Source organism: Melospiza melodia, chromosome 21 (genome assembly GCF_035770615.1).
Source record: "Melospiza melodia melodia isolate bMelMel2 chromosome 21, bMelMel2.pri, whole genome shotgun sequence".
Classification (NCBI taxonomy): domain Eukaryota; kingdom Metazoa; phylum Chordata; class Aves; order Passeriformes; family Passerellidae; genus Melospiza; species Melospiza melodia.
The window spans coordinates 10,161,798-10,188,464 of record NC_086214.1 but is presented as its reverse complement, the minus strand read 5'-3'; the positions used below and the strand labels follow the sequence as shown (position 1 = coordinate 10,188,464).

The 26,667-nt window shown below is 48.8% G+C and overlaps 1 protein-coding gene across 1 annotated transcript; it reads right to left on the bottom strand.

The window, feature by feature from the left end:
* Positions 1-20: 20 nt before the first annotated feature.
* On the bottom strand, positions 21-26,592 carry SUPT6H (SPT6 homolog, histone chaperone and transcription elongation factor). The gene is made up of 37 exons (XM_063174130.1): positions 26,414-26,592; positions 21,256-21,387; positions 20,653-20,805; positions 20,430-20,500; positions 19,719-19,914; positions 18,960-19,044; positions 18,261-18,534; positions 16,982-17,083; positions 16,622-16,735; positions 16,049-16,138; positions 15,456-15,598; positions 14,680-14,831; positions 14,006-14,104; positions 13,709-13,838; positions 13,457-13,607; positions 12,912-13,066; positions 12,233-12,428; positions 11,889-12,028; positions 11,693-11,810; positions 11,522-11,598; positions 11,258-11,393; positions 10,719-10,856; positions 10,248-10,415; positions 9,495-9,622; positions 8,321-8,528; positions 7,737-7,884; positions 6,967-7,109; positions 6,084-6,224; positions 4,826-5,021; positions 4,454-4,692; positions 4,109-4,222; positions 3,871-3,995; positions 3,312-3,424; positions 2,846-2,923; positions 2,591-2,757; positions 1,206-1,387; positions 21-1,060 (listed from the first exon to the last, which is right to left on the bottom strand). The coding sequence occupies exons 2-37, from the start codon at positions 21,362-21,364 to the stop codon at positions 874-876; spliced, it is 5,166 nt and encodes a 1,721-aa protein (XP_063030200.1). The 5' UTR covers positions 21,365-21,387; positions 26,414-26,592; the 3' UTR covers positions 21-873.
* Positions 26,593-26,667: the final 75 nt, after the last annotated feature.

The window sequence follows — 26,667 nt, the reverse complement described above, 5'->3', positions numbered from 1 at the left end:
AGAAAACCTCTGAGCTAGCATTCAGTAAAAACTCTATTTATTCACCCCTCTTGGTTACAGCTGGGCAGGGAAGGGGGTACAGAGGAGGAGGCCATGCACTCCGGGCTGCTCCGTGCTGCTTCATCCCACGTGTCTGCCTGGGGAAGCTGCCACAGGCTGGCGCTTTATTTCGCAGTCTGATTAAAAAAAAAATAATCAAAACTAAATAAATATTGTTCCAAAAGAAGCCAGAGGAGAGAGCAAGCCTTTGGTACAACAGCTGCATCTCCAGCAAGACCCCGAGCTGCTGTGCTGGACCCCTCCAGACACAGCTGGGGTTGGCACAGGCTCTGCTGAGCCTGTCACGCATGAAAACATGGAGCAAACAACAACAGGAACTTGGTGAGAACTCTGGGTCGTTTGTCACAACCCCCACGACTCTGCTTTGTGGCCTCGGGACGAGGGGAGGTGACAGTCAGGGTTTGGGAGGATCCAAAGGAAACAGGCTCACTCCAGGGCACTGCACTTCCAGCTCCATTTGCTTCCCAGTCTTTGGGGTGAAAGCAGAGTGCTGTGCATGTACAAGGACAGACTCCTTTGACCTCACGTCTGCTCTGCCAAGTTCCCAAAGGTGCCTCAAAATCGGAGCCTAGAACGCAGAGGCCGATGCAGTGTTCCTTTCTATGATATATTTTTCTTATATATAGTATATATTTTTAAACCAGCCCTGCCAAGTCTATTCTCTCGCTCAGGTGCACATCACCAAGAGTCATTTCCCACCATCCCACGGCGTATAAAACAGGAGTTATGTGTCTAAGGGAAGTCGCTTCCTATTGTTCCCTCTCCTTCCCCCGGGCCGGGAGAGCGGGGAGCGGAGGTGTCGGGTGTCAGGTCCTATCGATCCATCTCATCCAGGAGAGGCGTGGCGTCCCCGGCGATGGACATGGGCGTGCTCTCGATCATGGGGCTGGGAGAAGGGCGAGGGGTCAACCTCTGCTTCTGTTTCCTCCGCTCAGCCTCCTTCTCCTGCAGCCACTGCTCGGCCATCTTGCCCCAGTCGATGGCAGCGTGGGTGTTGGTCCTGCAAGGACACGGGGACAACGTGAGATGTGACAAATAAACTTCCCTGCCCTCCCTCCCTCCCTCCCTCCCCATCATGCTGCTTCCACAAAACCAAGGAAAGCAATGGAGACAGGACAGGGATGGGAGCACTCAGAGCTACTCACTTTGGCTGCTGCCTCTGCCTGGAGCTGGATGAGGGCTGCGACTGGGACTGGGTGGACTGGGGTGTGGTGTTGGCCTGCAGCTGGTACTGGGGCGTGGTGATGGGCTGGCTGGGAGTAGTGTAGGAGTAGCTGGGGGTCATCAGAGGGGTGGCCACTGGCTGCTGTGCTGGAGTTGTGAACACCTGTGGAGAGAGAGCAGAGGCTGTCAGGGGACAGAGGGTGGACCCTGCCAGGCTGGGGGGGTCCTGCACTGCCCTGCCCACCCAGGAGGGTGCCCACCCTCACTGTGCATGCCCCCAGCCCTGCTGAGCACAGCACATCTGCTCCCCTGAGAGCTGGGCCAGCACAGCCTGCCCTCCTTGCTCAGCCCAAGGGGAGATGCTGGAGCCAAGCAAAGGCAAGGGTCACCAGAGACATTTGGGGCAAGCCAGCAGCAACGACATCCTGCAGCAGGCACGAAGAACAGATAAATTCTACCTCTGCAGGCTGCAGAGAAGGTGCAGCAGCTCCCAGGATGGCTGCCTCCCACAACCCAAGCCAGCTGGCTTCTTGTCCCATGAAGAGCTTAGTGTCTTTGCCCCCCGGACTTCACCTCCCTTTTTTTTTCAGATGTTTTGATGATTAATACATCGAGTTATCCACAGTCCCTGCCTATCCCCAGCTCAGCATTTACTGTGCCAAACTTCCTGAAAGCCTCCCAAGGTGCTCCAAAGGAGGATCACTCCTCTCTGCAAGCCTTGTCTTGCAGCATCTCTTCTTTGGGTGCAGCAGCTGGGTGTGTTTTTTGCACCCTGCATGTGTTTTTTGCACCCAGGCTCCTCAGTCCTCCTGCAGCTGGAATTTGCCTTGGTGCCAGCTGGGAGCTTGCAGAGTGGGCTGGGAGCAGGCACACATCAAGAAAGGCATCACCATGAGCCAAAGCTGCCCAATTCCATCTTGCTCCCTGCAGAGCCCCTGGGTGTTGGGTCAGGCTGAGGTGTTCCCCTGGTGCAGCTCAGAGATTAGCACTGAGCTGAAAAGCCCTGCACACTCAGCGCATACCTCCCCAGCTAATCTCCTCCACTGGCAGCTCACGTTGCCAATCCAGGGGCACAATCAGAAGGCTGTGTGCCCTCACTGCTGGATCCCCCCTCTCCACCCTGCCACATTCCTTGGGGGCCAGAGCAGTTTGCTCCTTGCTCCAACTCCCCCCAGAGCAGGGCTGTGTTACGTGCCTCATTCCTCCAGTCACGGGAGGCAAAAGGAAACCTGGTTCAAGAATCCAGCCTGTGCAGCACCATGGGAACAAAACCAGGACTTGGGGACACCAGGCAGTGAGGGATTCCTTGGGCTCCCAGTGGTTTTAGCAGCAAGGAGAAGCCAGCAGAAATGGAAGTGACACCTACGTGGTACGCGCTGCTGCCGCCGCCGCTGCCCCCGTAGCCGTACTGGCTGGAGCCCCACTGTGCTGGGGTGGCATTTGGGTTCTGTCCCTGGCCTGTCACAGCAGCAATGGCACTGAACATCTGGGAGGTCATGTTCTGTGGCAGAGCATTCACTGCACGTGTCAGGTCTGCAAGGGAGACACGCTGCATTAGGAAAAGTGGAGCCTGGAGGAAAAGCTCAGGTCCCAGTCCCAACTGGGAATGGCCTGCACTGACCTGCCAGGTTGATGTTGGCTGGAGTAGCATTAATGGAGGCTGGAGTCCTGGTCCGACTGCTGCTGCTGGGGGTGATACCTGCGTAAAACACCAAGAGGTTGATTAATTCTCCTGGAGGAGCAGCCATTGGTCTGAAACTCAGGATGTGAAGTTGTTCTGGCATGGTGGTTTGCTACCAGGGAATGGTGTAGGCTGGATTGTATGGTGGGGGAGACAAAGGAGAGGAAAGGGACTGGGCCAGACTTTGCTGCACAGCCCACTTGATGAAAGATTAACTCTCAGGAGAGCTCTCAGTGGGTTGGTGCATGGAGCCAAGCACTTCAAGCATTGCTCAGAAACTTCCCACACACAGAAAAATCCTAGGACACATTTCTGGAACAAGGAAGATGGAACTGTCCTTTAATAACTGCCCCTGCTATTGTGTGATAAACAAAGAGCTGAGGCACTGAAGTTTCAGGGTGCTCACCTGGGACAGGGTCCTGATAATGATCCTTAAACCATCGGAAAAGTCCATTCACAGTAGGGAAGACTTGGCCCCGGTAGCGGAATCCCTCCGGTGTCACTGTCACATACTCTATCCTGGGACAGCAGGGACAGCATGAGACATCACGTGCCAGCCACTCACTGACAGGTCACACTCAGAACAGGCATGGACTACAACCACAGCCTGGTAATGAACAGATAGATCCACCCAAGGCACTTTATCTTTAAACAATTGCTTCAAACTACCCTGCCCTTCCATGAAAAATCTGCTTTTCCATGAAAAACCCATCCCTCCCTGCCTACACTCCCACAGTACAGGGCAGTGTTGCTCGTGGCAGCCAGATGGTTAAGAAACATGGGAATCTCCTGGGTGAGATTTACTGCTAGAATTGGGTCCTCCACTGTCAGGAGGCCAGATCCTGGCAAAGGGGAGGCGTGATTTACAGGGATTTTGACAGAGCTGGAAGAAAAACTGGCAGCAGTCAGCTGAGGTTTGTTACTGGGAGTACTCAGTGCAGAAGCTGGGCTTGCCTCTCACTTACCTTGGTTTGCCTCGAGGCTGATATCCTAAGAGGAATTTACCAGGTAGGTCTTTACAGGCACTAATAAAATATGGAATAAATGTTGGCTTCTCTTTCTTGGTCTTTATCAGCAGCTCTTCCAGCTTCTAATTAGAGAAAAAAAAGAAGATAAATGCTCCAGGGGAGCCCACATTTTCAGCAGCACACAGAGCCCATGGATATCCTCCTAAGCAGTTACCACATCCTGGGATTGTCTCACCTTCTTGTCTCCACCATTGCAGTCCTGATAGTATTTGTGGTTCAACAGGTCTCTGGCAAAAGAAGCCATTGGCTGGACATAACGAGCAACAATTTCATCCAGGTCTTCAAACTCCTTTGAACAAACACATTTAAAGAGGTATTTAGGGTGTATTTGGTCATACACTCTGCACAGCAAGGCTTGAGGGAAAAAAAAAAAAAGAGACAAGTATTGTCTAAGGATCCAGATAATGCATTGGAAGAGCGTGAAAAGACAAGAGTGTGAAAGCAGCTGCAAGGACAGAAGGGCTGTGTCAACTTATAAAATAAATCATTCCCTTTCCCAGGTGTGCTCTGCAGGTTTTACCTCTGTGTTGATCCAGAGCATGGAGCCCAGGCTGAAGGCATTCTCCTTGCCCTCCTCCCGGACGTCCACGTGCTGGTAGATGCCATCGTTGACCTTCCAGGTGACAGTCAGGTGGTTCTCCCCTTTGCTGCTGGGCCGGATGATCACATCCCCTTGGTCCATGGTCTCCATCATCTTCTCTGCTTGCTTGAAGCTGATGTTGTGGAATGATGGGTGAGCAATTACCCTCTTGATGTACGCTGGGGAACAAAGGGAACCTTCAGCCTTCCAAGAGGAACTGCTTTAATGCAACTGTACCTAATTGTGCTGATTGTCCTGGAGCAGCCTGGGGAGGCTGGAATTACAAAGGAGAGAGAAGTGAAGAGAACTCACTTGTCCTCTGCTGCTTTCTTTTCATGTCTTCTTCCTGTTTGTGGTCTGCTGCCTCGGAGTCGAAGTCGTAGTAGGTGTCTTTGGGCAGTTTCCACTCATTGTTCTTGTCCATCAGGTCTGAGGTCCTGCAGGTCAGGTCTGCACTGAACTTCTCAATGTCAATCTTCATGATGCGGCAGTGGACGGTCATTCCCACCTGCAGAGGAGGTGCCAGGGTGAGCAGCAGGTTTGGCTGATACACCAGAATCCCTGAGCTACAGAACAATCCGTGTGGGATCCTGCTGGCACTGAGGAGATACAAATCACCTCAGCCACTTCAGACTGATACAACCTTTAAAAGTGATCTTTCTACACAAACTGGAAGTCAGCTGATCCCAAAAATTACCAGAATCAAAGAGACTGAGAGAAAAATGGGCAGCTCTCCAGCACATCTGTTACCTATTACCCATCACATAGAAAACTGCATGTCTGGAGGGTGAGGACAATCACCTTTTGTATTTCAAATATCTTTCACAATGGGAGCAGCAAAACTGGACTTCAAGATGTGTAAGAAAGCAGTCATGTATGCTCAGAAGCAGACACCCAAAGGACTGCTCTAATAAATTGTGAGGCAGAAAATCCCCCCACAAAAACAGCAATGTCTTAGTTCAATTAACCATGATGAAGTTAATTAATAATTCTTTAAAGAAATGCTAAGACCTCTGAGCTTACAGGATTATCCATCACCTGCATGGCCTGCTGAGGACCCCAAAAGACAGCAAAGATGTTAAACCACTATTTTATTATGTGATAAAAAGATGTTACTCCATTTCTTTAAGAACTCTGTCCTGAGCAGGACCAGTAACTCTGATAACCTCCACAAATTAATGGAGAAGGAAGGAAAAGCTGTAAGAGGGAAAATGATTGTCCAAAAGCAGTTCAGTGAACTCTTTAGAAAGCCAGAAACAAAGGGCAGCTCTGCATTAGAATGCCTTCTGGTCTCCTAAACTCAGACTCCAGCCAGACAACAATAAATCCTCCTGCAGCACAACGTGTTAACTGATTAACAGGGTCCCACCAGCTGCCAAGGGAGATTTGCACTGTGGGACAAGGACACTAACCAGAACCTGACCTTCCTGCTGATTTAAAGTCCTTACATGAAAATAAGGTCGGAAAAGTCATTTAAGAACAGTGTTATTAACCAAACTCTGAGTCTTTGGTATTGGCTCCAGGCTCTTCCAGCTCTCACTGGGAGTGTGAAAATCCACTGCTTTCATACCTTCACCCTTTCTTCTGGCCTCTTGACCACCTTGTCACTAAGAAATTTTGTTGGGATGAAGCCAGCAACGCCATTATCCAGACGTGTCTTCACTCCAATGGCCTGACCTGGGCAGGAACCGCTGTCAAAATGGTTCCAAACCTTGAGCAAGGCAAAAGCAAATAAATCATTCAGCATGGAAACAAAATAGCCCCAGCAGTTCATACTCAAAACAAGTCCAAAAGCTGTGTCAGCAAAGTGGTGCAGCCAGCAGAGACTTGTGGAAGGGCAGGGGACAGAAGACTTCAACAAATGCTACCCAGTAATGCAATCTTCCTCCTCCAGTTCTGCTCAGCTTATGGGACATTGCAACCAGGAAGGTCAGAACATTTTTAGACCCTAAACACCAGCCTGTAGCCAGGGCTGGTCTCTAATGAACACTATAGGGGTTTAAAGTCACGGATTACCCAGCCTGGAATTCAGTGTTTAGAAGGGACCTAAAGTACAGCTGCATTAAGCAGCAGGTGGTCCAGATAAGTTCTTAAAATTGAGAAGGTGGCAGAGCCTTCTGTTCTCAGTGTCACAGGCAATTTTTCTCTGCATAAAACACAATCCCAGACCACAAACAAGAATGCTTTATGTGTCTGCAAAGAACTGGTCAGCTTAGCCCCAGGTCCATTTCACTCTAAAAGCCATAATGCAGCCATAAAAGACCTGTCAAATCTGTACTGAGGCAATTAGTCAGAAGTGCAACAGATTTTATTTACAGCCAAAGGCCACATCAGGTTGGGATCCTGGGGCACTGCAGACACAATCTTGGCTTTGATTCCTTGCCTCCCAAAAATCCTCCACAACACTCCTGGTGATAGCAGCCCCCTGAGAAAGGCAGGAGAAGCAGCCCCACCTCACTGAGCTCTGGGAAGTTGTCCTGCTGGCAGAAGGGGCACTGCCAAAGGCCAGTTTCATCATTCCGTATTGCCTGGTCGTAGCTCTCTCCCTGTGGGCGCCTGTGGGCAATCCCAGTCACATTGCAGATGATCATTTTACCTGTGGGGTGATGGGAGAGGGGAAGGAAAGAATGAAAATCTGCAGAGCTGGGCAGTTCCCTGCATCTAAGGTTGTTATCCGTGCATGAAGGTGTTAGGAGGTCACACAAGTACTTGAAAAGCTGCTTCACACTCCACCACAGCACTGTCCCAGCATCACGCTTGTCACAGACATCTTTTATGAAAAATCCTTTCCTTAGGATTTTTCCTCCTGAGAAGCTGAGAGGCCTCAGGAACAAAATGTAAACAATAATTATCTGCTGCTGTGGAATGCAAAGGTAGATCTGTGATTGGTCTCACTGTTTCTAATTAATGGCCAATGACAGTCCAGTTATCCAGACTGTCTCGGTCAGTCACAAGCCTTTGTTATTCATTCTTTTTTCTATTCTTGGCTAGCCTTCTGATGAAATCCTTTCTTCTATCCTTTTAGTATAGTTTTAATATAATATATACCATAAAATAATAAATCAAGCCTTCTGAAACATGGAGTCAGATCCTCGTCTCTTCCCTCATCCTCAGACCCCTGTGAACACCAACACACACACTCACTAAGATCCCTCTGCCCCACCTTCACACATCCTGTGTCAACTCAGGAGGACAGAAAGCAGGGATGTGAACAGGGCTGTACCTATGTAAAATGTCTCAGGAGTTTCTTTGGTCAGCATATTGAAGACCTCCTCTGTGTTGGGAGAGCGGTACGGGGTTCTCAGATCCTTGTATCTGCAGCTTAGCTCAGCTCGGATGTCATACAAAGTGATGTGCTTGTCACCATAGCCCTGTGGGGGATTCAGAGGTTGTAAAGGCATGAGCAGCAGGAAGAAGGTCAGTAGGAAATGCAGTGTAAGTTTTAGAAGAACCCGAGCAACTTATGAAACAGCAAATTTAAAAAAGGGGAATGCAGCAGGTACCAACAAATGGTGAAACTCAGTCACAGGATGTTAAGGAGGTCAGAAGGACAAACATATTTAGAAAAAAAATCAGGGAGAAGAGCTTAAATGGTTAATTACTGTTCCCTGCCCCAAGTGTACTTTCTGCAAGCATTTACTGCATGCCATTGTCAGACTCTGACTGCTCATTGTGGCCATTTATACATTTTACAACAGCATAGCTAATGCCCAGCTCCCAAAAAGGATAAAGCTATAAAACATGAGAATCTCAGCTGGGCAGCAGAGCTCCCCCTCTGTTTCTCAGCACCAGGAACCCCCAGTGCACCTGTCTTTCCAGTTCTTCAGCAAAGGCATCGAGATCCAGGTCCTTCAGGCGCTCGGGGTTTTCCAGGATCTCCTCCAGAGCTCCTGCAGGATTTGCATCCTCAGCTGACTCATCGTATTCCAGGGCATCCACTGCCATTTTCCTGGCCCATTCATAGGTTTCAGGATGGACCCTAGAGCCATCTAAGACTTCAATGTAGGAATCAGTGCTGAAATAAAACCAATGTTCAGATCAGGCTCTGAGCTGTTCCTGCAGCTCAGTGATCAAGCACATTGTTGAGCAGCACTGCTGCCCTCCATGGAGCAAAGCACTCCAAAAAGGACACTGAATTATTCATTGCTAAACCAACAGGAGCCAAGGCAAGACCTGGCAAACTCCAGTCTGCAGCTCCAAAAACACAGCCAGGTATTTTGGATGCTGGGTGGATTTGATCCCTGCACACCACAGCTGCTCTATGAGCACACAGCTCCCTCCAGTTTCTCTCCTCACACAAACTCAGTGTTGCCAATGAGCTGTTTGGATGGGCTACACTTTACCCTCAGCATCTCTGGGATTTGTATCCTGCAAGAATCAAGGGATCTAGGAGTGTTGGATCACTCAGTGTAGGGATTCAGCCAGGTGTTCTTTCTCATATTGCTTTATAAGGGCAAAAAACCCTGAAGAAATCATGCATCTAGCCAGAAACAAGGTTACAGCTGTCCTCAAAACACCTCTTGTGCAGTTACCAGTAACTTAATGCTCTATATACTTCCCAGTACTACTACTGGTTTAAGAGGAAGCCAAATTGCTGAGTTATTTTTCAAGTTCGAAACTTTAGAAAAATAAAATACTGTTGAAAGGACCAGACAGAAATTAAGCTGAAGTGCCTATGGGTTACTGATGACTCCATGACAACTATTTTAGGGAACAATTGGTTTTAGTCTAGTTCCTCTTGACCACAAAGAGTCCCTCACACCAGAACAAGCCATATAATTAATTTTCTGCAGTACACACTGCTGCTGTGCGAGTTTAGCTGCCTGTAAGAATCAGATTAACAACCAGCAATACCTGAACTTGGCCTAAAGTCAGAGGGGCCACACAGAAACTCTAGGGAACACTGACTCAGGGAAGGTCACTGTGCCACCCTGTCACTCACACTGATCCCACAGGACATCAAATACAACCCAATACCCACCTATCACCCAGTGATGCTGTGTCAATTTTGATGAAGCCAGCACAGTTGATAAACACTTTGGGTCCCATGTGACACATTGTAACCAGCTGGGTCCTGTTCTCCAGACGGGTGTTGTTTTGTTTTAAGATCTGCAGAGAGAGGCAAGAATGTAAGCCTTGAGAGAGGCAAGAGTATAAACCCTGCTATTCAAACATAACATTGCTCATTGAGGTTGTGGAATTCCTATGCCTGGAATTGTTCAAGGCCAGGCTGGATGGGGATCTGAATAACCTGCATTAGTGGAAGATGTCTGTGGCCATGGCCAGGGGCTGGAATTAGATGATCTTTAAGGTCCCTTCCAACCCAAATTGTTTTTGTCTGGGAAAAAAAGCACAGGATTCACACTGTAGTGTTTAAAGCATCTGACACACGCTCATCACAGCTCTTAAGCTGTTGCTCCCTGCCAGTGTCTCAACATTGTGTGAGAGATGATGATTCCACATCATCACGGCTCCAACTCTCAGGAAAAGCTTTGGCTTCCTGCCTCGTGTTTTCTACACTGTGGAGGTGTCTTGACACTCTGACAGCACATCCATTCCTGTGGGTTTGGGAGCTGGCTGGGATTGATGGATCTGCTGAGCTGTTTGTGTTTCTCAAGGACACCAAGTCCACGTGGTAGCTTCGGGGCGAGGCACAGCGAGGTAAAAACGCATCAACAGAGCTGCCAGCTGGTGATGTGCTGCTTTTGCAGGCAGGCCCAGAATGAATCCTTACCTTCAGCAGGTGAGTGCCTTTGCGTGGTCCCAGGCCACACACGTACTGCAGCAGAGCCTGGCTGTGGGGGTGAGCAATGGCCCTGTTCACATCCACCCCCACCTCGTTCACGCGGTTGATGAATTCGCAGTAGAGCGCGTTCAGCAGCTCCTCCTTCACCACGTGCTCCTGGCAGAGACAAGAGGTGTTAGCCCTGCAAAAGATGGCTCTGTGCAGCCCTCTGCCACGAGCCAAACACAACACACTGGCACCCAGGAGCTGTGTAGCACCTCAGCTACCCCTGAGAACAGCCTTAAGGCTGATGAGAAAGAAGCAAAAAAAAAAAAAAGGAAGGTGCTGTGTAGCCTGAATATGGCACAGAACAGGCAGAACTTGCACAAGTTTAACCTGGAAACCTTTTCTTTGAAAGCAAACCCTCACAGGCTGCTTTCTCTTGCAGAGAAGGATCTTTTTAGCCCAAGGAAAATTTACCTGCAGAGGGTGGAGTTTCAGGCAGAGAATATCCTCATCAGAGCTGCAGACCTGGGCAAACTCGATGAGGGGGTCCTGGATGCGGCGAGCGAGGGACACGGCCTGGCGCAGCAGAGGGGGGTAATCCCGGAATTCATTCTGCAACAGGACACAGAACCAGGGAAAACCCTCGTGGGGCTTCCACACTTTGCACCACAAGCAGCAAAGACACATCAGACAGGGACTGCAGCAAGGAAGCACTTGGTGCTCACGGCAAAGAAAGCTGAGGTCAAAGGGTCCCAGGAGCTCTTATGCAATTAGTAATGGAACAATCTCACTAATTTCCAACTACATCAATATCCACTTTGTGCATCTGCTGGTGATGATCTCTTCAGGGAAGCCTAAGATGTTTTGCCTTGATCCAAAGATCAGTATGTGACTGTCCAGATGGATCATATGAGACAGAGGATGATGCAAGGCCAGCACAACAAACGGAGGATGACACAGCATGAATGAGTAACAGACTAAGGGAGGGACTGAGGGAGTAGCAGAAGGTTCACCTCAGACTTCTTGCTGTTCATGTAGAGGATGGCCAGTTCATTATCCACCAGCTCCACTCCGATTGAGGACAGCTGCTGCCCTTGGTCCAGCTCATGAACAATTCTCTTTACATCCTCCATCAGCATCTGAGCATCTCTAGGGAGACACAACCAAGGGGATTGAGGGGAGAGCATATAGCTGGGTCCTAGAAACAGTGAAATGTAGACAGGCACAAGGAAAGGACTGCAGAGAGACTGGCAAGTGGAAGCAGCACAAAGACTGACCTGTTCTCGCCTGCAATTGTCACCACGTGAGGCTTCTTGTTCAGGAGGAATTTTTTCAATGTTTCAATATCCTGGGCCTGGAAAGAAAGTAGAAAATCAGAATAGAAAGCTAGAGGGTTTCTGTTCTGAGCTACCTAGATTCCTCTCAGTGACAGCTGCACCAAGGCTCACCTTCTTTTCCCTCTCCTCCTCACGCCAGGCATTCCTTCTCTTTGTGAAATGTGGCAGTCGGAGGAAATCTGTCACCTCACCCTCTCCATTAACGAGGGCACAAAACACAGGGTGGTCCCTGTCAAACAGAGATCACTCAGACATGGAGGACTGCTAAAGCTGAACATGCATGCAGACAGCATTCCCTCCCTCCTACCTGGCTGATGAAAAGGCAATGCCCAGCACCCGGATCCCCTTCCCTTGGTTCTCATCCATGAAATCATCATCTTCCTCCACCTGCTGGTCTGGCCTGTATGCAGCAACCTTCAGCCAGTTGTAAAGTTTGCGGCTGCAAGCCTGGGAGAGCAGAGAAAGGACAAAGAGGAGTGAGAAAATCCACTGCAGGGGCCTGGCATAACCCTCCTCTGGAGGAGAAGTTGAACCAGACTCAATCCCTGCCTCTTTCTCCTCCCCAAGAACTTGTGTATGAGCCGTCAGCAGCCATCCCCAGAACACTGCAGGGCTGCCAGTGTCTGTAAGCCCAGCTGTGCCTCATCTCACCTTGAGGACATACTCCTTGGCCTCCACTAAGAGCTTGTTCTTTAATTCTTTGGCCATCTGCACGTAGAGGAACTGGTTGAGGGAGCGCTCGATGGCCATGGTGCGCTGCCGATTCCACTCCTGCACCTGGTGACTGAACTCGTCCCGGTAATAGAACTGCTTGATTTCCTCAAAGTATGTCTGGTCACTGCCATAACTGCAGGAAAGGAGAAGAGGAGATACAGAAAGGCTCCAGACACCTGCATGGACCCATCACTGGCAGATTCCCGCACACCTCAGATTCAGGTAGCTGCTTGGAAAAATTAGGGAAGAGCCAACCCTCCCATCCAATGCTGCTTTAGCTGCTGAAGAGATGCTTCAGCATCACAGATCACAGCCATATTGCACAGTGTGGCCACTCAGATGGGCAGGGAAGGAACTAAGCTGGTTGGGAAACAAACATCATCTGCAAAAATTCCAAGGTTTCAGAGTTTGCTTTCAAGTGATTAAGACAGACGTCTGCTGAAGTTCTCAACAAGGTGACAAAAAAAGCAATACCCTGAGAGGCTGCTTGACTTTGAGGTGCAGGAAACTACCAGGCCATGACTTTCAGAAGTAATTTGGGTTACAGAGGTGCTCAAAGAGCACTGCATGAATGAGCTCTGCCAAGTAAGAAATGGCAGAGCCAGGAGGAACTCACCCCTCCACTCCTTTCATGTCAATGCTGATATCTATGGTGAGCAGTGCCTCATCCTCTGCCAGGCTCATTTTCAGGAACTGGTCATCTCTCAGCTCCTTCACAGGCTTGTTCTTCATGTATTTAAAAGAATAGGCATAGTGGGCTTCATCAATATCCTGGGAAAGAGGAGAGACAGTCAGCATGCACACAGGCCATTCACGAAGAAAGACCCTTCTGTCTATGCCACAGCAGACAATGGTTTTTATTCAATACCCCCTCAGCCCTATGCCTGACAGTCTGCATTTCCTTCCCCAGCAGGACACAGTGGAATTGCTTCCCAGTCCCAGAGAAACAGAGACTGTGACAATAATTGAAGGCAACATCTCATCTGGTAAAATGCTAAGACTAAAAATGCAGCACACTGCTGAGCTGGGCTCTGCAACAGCCCAGCTCAGTGTTGCTCTGAGATTTATTCAGAGTTGCCACTGACATGGGAGAACAAGCATTTGTGTGTTATTTAGATCCTTCCCTGAACTGACCCACAGAGTCAAAGCTCCCTTCCTTACCTTCTTCCCCTTTTTGGTCGGTGTAATGTTGATTTTAGCTCGTTCCTGGAAAGTTTGTCTCAGGACCTGTCTGACCAGGGGCTCCCTGGCGATCTGCAAAGCCACCATGTACCGAGCTCCTTCCAGCACTGCTTCTGGGCTTGGGAATTGACTGCAGGCAAAAAGGCAACATGAAGCCTTAGAAGAATGTCCTCAGATCCTCTCACTTGTGTTACATCCACAGTAACCCCACAGAGACCCCCCCACACTGACCTACACACATAATCCTTGGCCAGCTCCAGGGGCTCTGCAGGGAACTGCTCTGTCTCGTGACGCTGGTAACTGTCTCGGAGATTCTCTCCAAACTGCTCAGGTGTCAGACCAAATTTCTTAGCCAAGCCATCTGGTGAAAGAAAAAAAAAAAAAACAAACAAAAAGCAATGAGGACACAGATATTGTGGCTAATAGTGAGCAAAACCACCAGTCTTCCTTCCACAGGTGAGTCACAGCACCCTGCAGAGCATGTGGGCCAGGCCACTGCAGGCTCAGCAGGACAGAGCAGAGCCTTACCCAGCCCAGCTGCCTGGCAGATGGTGTACATATCCCTTCGGGAAGCCTGCTTCAGCTCAGGCCCCTTCTGCTCATCATCCTCTGCATCCTCCCCTTCACCTGCAGGAAGGACACATTAGAGAGGCATCCAGACAGCTGGAGCGTGTCAGAAGCACAATAAAGAGATTAAACACAACCTACACTGTGCAACAGAGCCCCTAAATCCCACAAAGGCATCTCAAAGGTAACAGTGGCCTTAAAATTATTCAGGGTTGGAAAAGAACTATCTTCAGTGTCACTCTTGCAGTTTTAATAGGAGTATCTCTGGGTTGCACATTAGAACACACATCAAGTTTGCTGATGCCACCCTGCCACAAGGGGTGGCATTCATATTCCACTGGAAAGCACCTTGTGTGGTAAACCTTGAACATTTTCAAAGGTGCCTTAAAGGTGCCTGAATACCTGGAACTAACTTGAGACAGAATGATTACCAGAAATGCATTGTGCATTTGGAAAGCACCTTATGTGGTAAACCTTAAACATTTTCAAAGGTGCCTTAAAGACCTGGAACTAACTTGAGACAGAATGACCAGCAGAGATGCATTGTACATTCCACTACTTTCTTCCTATTCTTTCAAACCAGGATTTTCAAGCAGCCCACAAGGAGGAAAGCTATCAAATGTGGGGAGACAAACCTTCCTCTTCTTCACCATCCTCCCGGATCCGCTTTTGCTTTTTGCGAGCGGCCTTGGCAGCATTCTGCATCTTGGGGATGTCTCTGCCATAGTACAGCAGGAAGTGATTGTACACGTCCTTCAGCTCGTCCATGGACTGCACGTCCTTCAGCCTACACAAAACCAGCATGTTACACCCTGCCTGCAGCTCAGAACACTCAAGGAACCTGCTCTGACTCAGGTCAGGCAGAGGAAGAGCCCTTGGATTCATCTCACAAAAGAATTTTAAGTATTTCTCATTATTGGCTTTGTGGGTGCTCTGCAGTGGCCTGTTATTGTCATATTTTCTGAACATTTTCTTGGCCAGGATTTCTTCTCCTGGGAAGCTAGAAAGCTTCAGCTTATCTATGTTTAATTATTCTGGAATGTAATTTGGAGAATTATTTACTCAGTGTGTGAATTGTTTTTAATTAATGACTAATCACAGCCAGCTGTGTCAGACTCTCTGAGTCTGTCACAAGATTTTATTATTCTTTCTTGTCTAGCTTTCTGATGTCTCCTCTCTCTTTCTTTACTATAGTTTTAGTATATAATTTTCCTTTAATATAATATATATCATAAAATAATAAATCAACCTTCTAAGAACTTGAAGTCAATTCTCATCTCTCACCTCGTCCTAAGACCCATAACACCACAACAATGAATAACCACAGTGGCCAGAGTGCCTGTGCTGTTTGGGGAAGTCAATGGACATTTTAACTCATTTTGGAATGAATATACAAGTCCTGGCACCCTACCTCTCCATGTCAGTAGTATCCAGGGCCCTTATTCCATCAGCCAAGGGCTTGTCTGGGTCAGCAGAGATCTGCTCATACTGGTAGGCCTGCATCTTCTCAAACAGTCGAGTCAGGTTCTGCTTGCGGATCTTCAGCTGGGTCCACTGACACAGGAGCAAAAGAATTCCAGTGAAACACCCCACTGCAGGGTGTTACCTTCTCTCCTCCCTTCCCAAACAGGGATATTTGTCATCTCAAAATGATCATTAAAATCTTCATCCACAGCCAAAGCCAAATGTGACATGTGGCAGGTTTCATCTCATAGATGTATTATAATAATAGAAAAAAACAAAATTCAGGTTTGTATCTGATAGCAGAGAAGCAACCTGCACTGCTGGCAGGAAATGTCACTACACAATAGGAACTCTGTGAAGGAGGAGGATTTTTTGGAATCCTATTTTGTCAGATATCCTTTTACCACCATACAACAGCAAAAATACAAAAAAAACCCCAGGTAAAAACCCCAAACATGGCCAAAACAAACTGCTGAAAGTATCAGGCTAAGTAGGAGGACAAACGTTGATGGGAGGAGCAGAAATGAAAATATTTCTCACCTTCTCATCCCACTGCCAGACCCTCCACAGGTCGTTGATGTGCAGCTCTGGCTCCACATACTCCTTTCTGTAGAAGGCAATGAACGGGACCTGGGGCAGAAATGAGACTCGTCAGCCCAGAGCAGGGGACTGGGCTGCTACTGGCAGCCAGGAGCCCAGACAGAGCTTCTGCTCCATGTGGGACCACAAACTAATGAGGCAGCTCTTACTCCACCAAAGAATACATCACATAGGCCAAAAAACTTCTGCAACATCAGGGAACACCTCAGAGAACAGACTGGATGGATCAACCAAGGCTCAAGAGAAATTCCCCCACCTCATTCAGCCTAAAATTGTCCACAATCAGGGAAAATTAATGACAGCAGCTCTGACAAATAAGCCTTAAAAACCTGCATTTCCACAGCTCACATAAAATGAGTTGTAGTTCCCAATGGAGCATCATTTCATCACAGGAGAGACAACCAGGGATGGTATCTCAGACCCTTCTGTGTACCCTAAATGTTTCCAGCAGCCATGCTAAACCTGTCAGGAAAAGGAGACAGACCTTGGTAATGACGAAAAGTTGCAAATTACCTCAAAATGCTGATTTCTCATGAAATTCAGGGCTTCTTTAATCTTCTGGATGGTGCTGGGCCCCTTGCGGCCGAAGCTGCTGGCTTGTCCACGGTCAAGGTAGTCAGAAGTTTCCTGAAAAGGAAACACATTGTGTTCACTCTGCTCCTGAGCTGAACCCCTAAAAGAGCAGCCCCAGGTTAAGGCTGAGAAACTGTGGTTCTTTCAGCTTTTTTTGTTCCTTTTTCCTCTGTTTGCGGATGCAAAAATGAAGACACACACACGTCAAATGACCTGCTCAAAACCAGAAATGAAGGTGGGACTAGGCACCACATTCCTATCAGCAGAGCCCTGGAACAAGCCCCAGGCACAGTCCTTTACCTGCAAGGAGATGGTGGGCGTTGCAAAGGCATTCCTATAAATCCAGTCAGCTTCTTCCTCCAGCTCATCATCTTCAGCACTCTTCACTGGGATGGATCTCAGCTGGGAAGAGACAACACCATGAGCACAGGCACGTGCAACACCAGGGCTTGCACTGCCATGTTTCCAAGAAGCCTGGAAATTATTGTTTTGAGTTACAGGTTACCTCTGGGGACCCCCACCTACGGGGTGCCAAGGATATCACTTCAATGTCTGCACCTTCTGAGCACACAGGAAACTGCATCAGCTTTACACTAGATAAAGGCAGCTACAATCCTGTCAAAGGCTTGTGGAAAGGCCTGCAATGGTGCAAAGTCTGCTGTGAAAATCAAGTGAGGATATCTCCACTTCCCACCAGACACCCAAATTTTCTGCAGTTACATCCTCTGCTCCAATCTATCTGTGCCTTGCTACCACTTTCATTGCTGCAGCCACAGAGTAACAAAAGTTAAAGGAGCTCCAAAGCCTCTCTGGGCACTCAGTCTCAGCCACTTCTCTTTCAGAGGTGCTACTCTAATCACCACTGACATCCATGAAGGTGACAATATGTGTGAACAGGTCACCTACAGCCACCATCACAAACAGCCTTTCCTTCCATGGCACAGACTGGCATGGGAAAAAATTCCTTTGGTAAACTGGCAGCTTCACACATCCCATTTCACAGAGAAGGGTAATAAACCTCTGCACAGAATTACACTAATATACACTAAAGGGAGATGGATTTTTCAGTGAAATCTGAATATAGTGTAAAATTAAGACAAAAATATGAAACACCAGAAGGATTCCTCACAGCACAAACAGTACCTTGTACTGAGAGTAGTGTAAGCTTCATCACCTTGAGTAAAGCTGGTTACAGCAGTTATGTGTTGGCTGGCATACAGGTAAGCTAGAAACCTTCCCATGTCTCCTCTGGCACTGCATCTTGCTCTCCATATATCCAGCTCAAGGGATTCCTAACATCACTCAGCACAAAGCCACCTCAGCAGAGCCCAAGCCCTGCACTTCAGCAGTGCAACACTGGCACCCAGTGGCCAGAGAGAAGCTGTGACTGGAGCCAAACCCAGATTCACACAGGTACAACAGCTCCCATATCACTGATACTTCTGCATGCAGTTTTAACCTGTCTGTACATTTGACAGGTAAGGTCCTCAAAGTGGGGAAAAAGATATTCTAAAATCCATCCAGCAGCTTGCCAGCCTGCAGGTCCAAGCCTGGGAGCCAAAACGCTTTTCTGCCTCACCTGGAACCTCTCAGGCATGTCTGTCATGCGGATCTCGTTGTCCTGGTCCGTGAGGTGGCTGCTCTCCAGCTCACTGGGCTCGTACATCTCGAAGATGCTGCGGCGGCTGACGCGTTTCTTGGCCGCCTTCTTGGGCCGCACGCGCGTCTCCCCTTCCGCCTCCTCATCCTCGTACTCGTACTCCTCCTCCATCTCCTCGTCGTACTCGTTGTACTTCTCAAACTCATCATAGTCAAAGTCCACACCAAAGATTTCCTGGGCTTCCTGCAAAGCACTGGAAAGCAAAAAAAAAATTACAAAACATACCTTGTTGCTCAGCCCCACAGCGCACAGAACAGTTCACAGAATATCTTGACAGCAACACAAAGTCTAAGCTTTAGTTTTACACCCAGGCTAAAAAATCACAGACAAGTACTCCATGATTGGAGTTTTAACTCTGAGCTTTACTGTAAATATGTCTCTTAAGGGCCCGGTTTTGGTATCCCTTTAAAAAAAATCCAGGGGAAAAAGGTAAAAAAGGAAGGAGCCACACATTTCAGAAATCACACACTAAAAGCTCTGTGTCTAAATTTACCAGGTTTCTTCTGGGAAAAAGACCAGCAGTACCCAACCACAAGCTGAATCACTCTGCAGTTGCAAGATCCAAATAAGTTGAGCACTATTTTCAAGGCTCCAGGCCAACTTCCAATCAATACTTACGCATCTGTGTATCCTGGAAGCTTCTTTCTCCATTTTGGCTTCTTCAGAGGTTGTCCATCATCATCCACAATGAAGTCATCAATGTCTGGACATTGACAAATAATTCAGTGGTCAGGGAACTCAGATACAGAACTGGTAGCTCTGACAAAGCTCAGCCAGTGCAACTATGAGCCTCCACCACAGACTTAGGCTGCTGCTGCCTGTCAGACTGCCCAGCATCTCCTACAGCAATCTCACACAGTCCAGGAGCCTGAACCACAGTAACAAGCTGGAACAAACTTCCAGGCAAGCTTGCAGGCAAAGCCATCTGAGTTGCAGCTCAGTGCATTGAAAATGCAGTCAGGAAAGGCCTGGCTGCTTTGGACAGTAGAAAGAATTCTTGAAACTTTTTGGGTAATGTAGCAGCAGTGAGAGGCTGATGCTGAAGAGAGGTAGGGCAGGCATGCACTGTGCTATGAGGTACTAAACAGTGCCTTGAGTGCCTTCCTCTGAAGCACTTTAATTTTTGAGGCAGCTTAGGGGAGGTGTTCAAGACCTCAGCACATATAATGTGCTACTGCACAAAGTGGTTCAGACAGACAAACCAAATCTGTCACCCAGAAACGTTTAATTCTAAGGACTGCACTAATCAGAACAACAAGAGCTTCACCATGACAGGTTCACAGCCTTTTGGATACTTCTAGTTCAGAGAAATTGAATTTTATTCCTGTGCTTTAATCCTAGGACAAACACTGGATGTAATTGACCATCCACACTCACCAGATTCATCTTCCTCCTCCTCCTCCTCCTCTTCCTGTGGAGCAACAGGAGCTTCCACAGCTTCCCCTCCTTCCTCGCCTTCACCATCCTGAAAGATTTCTTCAGCAATGGCTTCCTTCTCGTGTTCTTCCTTTCCATAATCTTCTGCCTCATCATCCTCATCATCAGACATTTTTCGCACTCGCCTGAATTTTTGCTGCAGGGACAATTCCTCGTTAGTGCTCACAAGCCCTGGCTCAGCACTGCACTTCCTCTGCAGGCACCTGGGAGGGAGCAGGAGGGAGCACAGGCACACAGGGGAGAGGAGCCACCCCCTTGGGAGCTGTGTCACTTGCATGCTGTCACCACCAGTGCTGGCTTGGTTGATGTGACTCTAATGTTTCAGAAAGAGCTTTAGAGCCCATAACAGCCTGTGCTGACCTTGAGGCTAGCTCCACACGGGGATGGAAGATGAGACTGTCCTGAAGAGGTGGAAAGGGAGGAGCACAGCAGACTTTACGCACCAGAAAAAAGTGTTTTGCAAACTCTGGGAAGCCAGGTCCCAATCACTTGGGCAGGGATAGATCCTGCTTCCTTCAAGCACTCAGCTCTCCCTTTCCAAGAGGGCAGGGGCTGATGTGAGGCACTGTCTGCTCATGCCAGGCTGGAGCCCACCCTCTCCCGTGTTAAAACACCCCACACCATTAACAGCATCATGGGAACACAACTCACTCTTTTGACTTTAACACCCAAGTTTTCTTCAATGAGGTCAAAGTCATCATCCTCCAGGCGGTCATCAAAAGCTGGAGAAGAAGCAGAGCAAAGTTACACTCTCCCTTTGCTAATCTGGGAATGCACTCACCCAAAATGGTACAGCTCACACAGACCAGGGCAGAGGGTGCTCTCTGCCAGCATTACCCCGTGCCCTGCTAGTAACAACCATCACAAAACTCACTGCGCTTTCTCTTTTTGTGGCCAACGTCATCCTCGGAGTCTCCAGAGTCACTGGCTTCCTCCTCCTCTTCCTCATCGTCATCATCGTTAATGAATCCTTTCAGGTTCCCCTGCTCATCCTGATCATCAAGGTTCAGCTCCTCCTCTTCCTCATCTGGGATGAAGAGCAGCACGTGTTAAGACACTTACTGGTTATCCACTGGGACCTGTGCAAGCAGCATCTTCCTCCACACCATCCACACAGAGTTTGAACTGAACAATTCACTGACACAGAACCCAGCCAGCTGCTCCTGCCAGATCCCCACTTCTTGTCTCGTGCTCTCTCTGCAGAGGGAACAGGTGGAGTGGTCACACTGGGAGAATTCCTCTGCTTTTACCATTTACTATCAAACTGTGCAACTGCAAGTCCCAGAGGGTGAAGCTGTGTATTTTTATTGCCAATTATAAATACCACTTGGAGCACTTGGAGGAAGGGAAGCACTCAAACAGCTGAGATTATTGACTACAGATGGCCCTGCTGTTACAGCACAGTTATTGCTCCATCTGCAGAGCCACAGAATGCAGAACAGGACAGCAATGAACACCAACAATTCAGCAAACTCACCATCCTCATCTTCCTCCACAAACTTCTTGGTTACTCTGGGTACAACCTCCCCATCCTGGTTGTACTCCTCCTCTGACTCCTCTGCTTCGCTCTCCACAAAGTCAGACATGGCTGCAACCTCTCACACGGCAGCTGGGGAAAGAGGAAACATGCCTGGCATCAGCTGAGCAAGCAGAACACAAGCACTTCCCCCTTCAGGTTTTGGAGAGAAGGCAGCTAAAGCAAGAAGGGCTTCATATTATCTACAGAGGCCCTGAATTACCCAGTGTCCACCTTGCCTGGACATCCCTGTCACCAGAGATTAGGCAGCAGCCCGTGTCTGGGTGAGGAGGGCAGAGCTGGCACAGCAGCACTCGTGGCTCCTGTGGCTGAACGTGCTCACAGCCAGAGCCTCCAGCACATCCACGCCCTCCCACTGATGCTGCACAGGGTCAGGCACACAGCCCAGCTAATTAGGATCTTCATATGATTAATCCTCACTCAGTTAATGAAGCCAGGGTGACTCTGCAAAGGGCCTTGACTGAGCCACAAGCACCATCTGTAAGTGACTCTGCAGAGCCCCCAGAGCAAACTGGGGAGGGGTCTGGGGGTCCTGGGCTAGGGCAGGGAATTTGTGGCTGCCCACAAACCAGACCACAGCCAGGATGTTCCATGTCAGAAGCCTCCATCCAGAGTTGAGGAAGCAACAAGAAAACTACAAAACCAGAGTGTTTTTTATATCCACAACCTTTTGTTTGATGCTTTTCCCAACTGGGGTTTCTGGACACAACATAAATCAAGCTTGGCATGAAGAAGAGTGTTTGCCAAGTTCTGTTTCTTTGAGCCTTCCACTTCTGGTGGTAACAAACTCATTGATATTTTTGAAATTTTCAAAGGAAGTTTTTTTTTAATCTCCCTTTTACATACATCAAAACAACTGAGCCTTACAAGAGTCATCTATGAGGAAAACCAAATGAACTCCTCAAATGGCTGAGAGGATGAAAATGCCAGCCCAGGAAGAAGTACAGGCCTTTGGGAAGGAGCAGTACAAAAAGCAGTTCAGAGGTGTCAGATCTAAAGCCAAAACCTCCATGTTAAATTACATCTGATGCAATTCAACACACAAAAACAGCAGGGGAAAAAAAGATGGGGAAAAAAATTCCATATGGCAGGGAATGATACCTAAACAAACACGCTTTAAAACATTCCCATAATCATTTCCCCACTGAAGGAAATCAGTCCCATACAGGACAACCTGATCAAGGCTTTGCCATGACACTTCTTGTGTGCAGATTTCTTGTTCTGCCCCAAGATCCACACATCTGCTGCACAAACACAACAACTTGGAGAAAAACAGGCACTTAGTGCTCAGTTAGAGTTAAAAGGCCCAAGGCTGATCTTGGATGATCTTTTAAGTCTTAAAATACGAGCAGCTCCGAAGGAACGTGTCATCCATATCTCATTAAAGAAAACCCACAACAAAGATGAGGGGAAGACCTCTGCCAGATCTCAGACATGAGTGGAGAGAGCAGCTCATACTCCCTGGCTGCAGATTATGTGGCTGTGGCCAACTCCTGTGCGGGATGCTCCAGACACGCAGAAATCACAGCAGGCCAAGGCTACTGCTCTGCATCCAGCCAGGACGTGGCTGCCCTGGTTCAGTGTGGGATCCCCATCCTCAAGAGGACACTTCAGAAGTTAAACAGTTGTATTTAAGCATCCCTCTCAGAAATAGCACCTCAGAGGGCAGCACTGATGTCTTAATGTGTGTTCCTGATGAATCATGTGAGTACACATAATACAGAAACAGAGATTATGTTTACCAGCCTGTGTATGAATATTCTGCCAACTTCACACTTTCTCACCAATCCTCCTCCTCCAGGTATTCACCAGGGTGTATTAACATACACAAACCTGCAGGCTGAGTGGCTTTTCCTAGAGCATTTCCAAGTCTAATAACCTCGTTTATCTCCTGCCCATGATCAATACACAAACCCACCTTGTCAAAGCACCACATCCAATTTCACCATTCTCTGTCAGTGAAGAATTTAACTCATGATTCCAACTTTCTTCCTCATCACTTGCTCTAAAATTTCCTGGCAATTTTACTCCATGTCAATTCAAATTTGTCTGGACATGGGGGAACAAACAGAACTTGAGAAAACCATCTTATTTAATGATCCAGCCAAGCAGGTTCCACATGAGCCAACCACCCACAAACCCAGGTGCTTTCAGCTCCAGCAAAATTCACCTCAGGACAGCAGGGATGTCACTTAGCATGGAAAAGAGATGCAATATATTAAATCAGATATTGATTAAAAGTGCCTTTCCCACCCTCTGTGCCAGGAGGACTTAATTTGAGACAACACAAGCCAGGGAAGTGGGCAGAGGTGGAATTTGGTGTGGTCACACAGGGAGAGACCTGAGGAGGGTTTAAAGACTCTGGACCAAGGAGTGCTGGGCCAGCACAGCTGTTCTGATCAGGAGTGTCTGCACTTTGCTCAGCTCAAGGGCACAGTGGCACTGATCCAGAGTCCACAAGCACCTTTTCACTGGGACCATTGAGTTCTGATCAGGGCAGGACCAAGACAGACATTGGCTGCAGACTCTGTGAGGTGATGCAGGGCCTGTACAACAAATGCTGCTTTATGAGAGACTGAGGATTTCAGAAATCATTCACACATCCAGTGTGAATAGAAAACATGGACATTGGGAATAGGCAAGTCCCTCAAGAGCTTCACCTGAGCAGGTGTGGGGTGAGAGAAAGCAGAAACATCTGACACTGTCCCAGCTACAGGGATGCCAGCAAAGGCAGGAAACCTCAGTGGTGTTCAGAGAATAACCAAGCAGTGCCCTCAGAGCAAGATATATTTATTATTCAGCAATCAACCTCAGGATTGCAGTGTGAATACACAAACCAACAGAGCCAGGTGCTCACCTTGGCTTTAGGACAGCATGGATGCAGCAAAGACAGCCCTTGACTTCTCCTCATCCTTTATGGAAGAAACTACATCAATCCCACATTAACACTTGTTTTGTGGGGTTTTTTTTTGAAGGGAGAGTGCTTAGGCAGGGATGGTTCTAACCTCTGCCACTTCATGATTCAACTCACAGTCCATTTAGGATCACACAGATCCAGGGAACCACAATGACAAAGCCACCACTGAACATCAGCTCTCGTGGCCACATTTCAAAGGGTCAAACCAGAGGGTTCAAAAAGCTCAGTGAGAATAAGAGAGCTGGGGAGCTCGATTCAAAATGCAGAGCCTAAGGAAGCCAAATCTATTAATTTTGTGATTAAATGCTCATGAAATTAATTTCAGCACAGCCCAAGTACATCCACAGGAGTTCAAGACTGGCAACAAATGTCTGACTGGGAAAAACCCAAATGAACTGCAAAGATAACACCACTCTTTTACCCCCTCAAGCTCTCAGTGTATTTCTCAGTTAAATAATTATCAGTATTCTTAAATTAAAAAAAAAAAAAAAACCCAGCCATGGTTGATCTGGAATGTGTGGATTTAACACCAATAACTAAGCAAAGATCTTCAGGCTATGTCCCACCACAGAACTCAGACAAAATAATTGTGGCATATTTTAATTTGAAGCTTATAAACCTCACAGAAACATCCCTGTGAAGCACTGCAAGGCACTCCCACCATGAGAAACTACCCTCACAGGCACCTCAACGCTGAGCCCTTCCTCACAGGCATTTCTTGGTACCCACACGGACTTCTGATGGCCACTGGGGCCTGCCAGCCCTGACATCAGCAATACATCACTTCATATTTAGCTTTTACAGCTGTTTTGCAGATTTCTGAAGCCTGCATCTGAACCTGACACTCCCACCCTGCTCAGTGGGAGGAACACGGGGGGAAGTGATGACTGGGGACCAATGATGGGGAAAGTCCAGGCAGCCACCACAGCTCAGGAACTTCCCATACCTGCTGTGTTGGTTTTGATGCTGCTGCAGGTCCCACCGCCCCCGATGCTATCAGGTGGCAGCACGTCCTGTGGCAGGGTGACACATTTAATAGCACGTTGTGTGGAAGAACACTTCCGCCTGTTTATTTTAGCCCTGCTGCATCATAATTTCCGGCCCGAAACAGAAAACTGATGCTCCCTCCTCGCTTTCTCTGACCTGCCCATGACTTCATGCACCTGGATCAGATCTCCTGTCAGCAAGCTTCTCCTCCAAGGTGAGGACACGAAGGCTTTTCTCGCCCAAAAACCTGCTCTGCTCCTGCCCCTGTGTTTTACAGCGCTCCATTTTTGGGACAGTCTAACCAAAATTGCCAGGACACAAACTGCCAACCATTTACTCAGCAGCATAACAATGTTTTCTATTTCATTCTCTCCTCCTTTAATTTCAAAATATCCCTCTTAGGCTACAACGGGGTGTAGAAGTCGTTTTAAAAGAAACAATTGTTGAGACGCCTACTGCTCTTCCCTGAATAAGAGGAGCTGATGTAGAGCCAATTTTGTGATGTTTGTTACCTTCCTTACACCTTCTGCCATATCTCATTTACCACACTAGCACTCCCACCCGGTGTTATCTGGCCTCTGCAACTCCTCAGAATTTAGTTATCCTAAATAATTTAGGAGTAACCTTCCTTCTCCACATCATTGTATTCAGGAAGAAAAAGCAGCAGGGATGAATATGAATCTCCACAATAACCTTACTCCACTATGAGTGATAATCAAGGGTTTGATATCTTTCAGTCATTTATTAAACCCAAAAGGGCTTTCCCAGGCCCTTGGCTTTTCAGGGAGCACCTCGATATTAGTTTGGAAAGCCTAATGCGGAGGTCTGGCAATCACACGGGCGGAGCAGCGATCCGGGAATCACACCCACAGCGCAGGGAGATCCAGGACCACCAGCGCGGCGAGAAACGAAGGTCAGGCCCTTTTCCCCGCTCCGAGAAAAGCCTCCCGATGCTCCCCACGCCATCGCCTCACACCCTCAGCTCTCCCCACCCTCCGCACCAGCGCTGCCCCGCTGCAGCAGGGGCGGCGGCTGCGGCACCTCCGGGCCCCGGGGGAGCCTCCCCGGCCCCGGCCTCCCCCAAGCCCTGCCCGCCGCCGCCCCGGGAGGCTCCAGCCCCACCCACAGGGCCGCACCGGGCCCGCCGCCGCCGCTTCACCCCGCACCGGGCCCGCCGCGCAGCCCGACACCAACCTCGGGCACGTCCCTGCCGCCTCCACCGGGGCTCGGAGCCGCCGCGGCGCCGGCTCGGGCGTGACACCCGGGCCGGGACAAACGCGGGTTCGCCCTTCCCCCGGTAAGGGACCACCGCTGACCGCCGCCTCACCGGGCCCGGCGCGGCCTTACCCGAGGGGCCGAGGGAAAATGGAGGCGGTGGCGGCGGCGGCGAGCGCGGGGGGCGGAGCGGGCGAGCCGCGACCTCCCGGCGGGCGGAGCGGCCGCGCTTC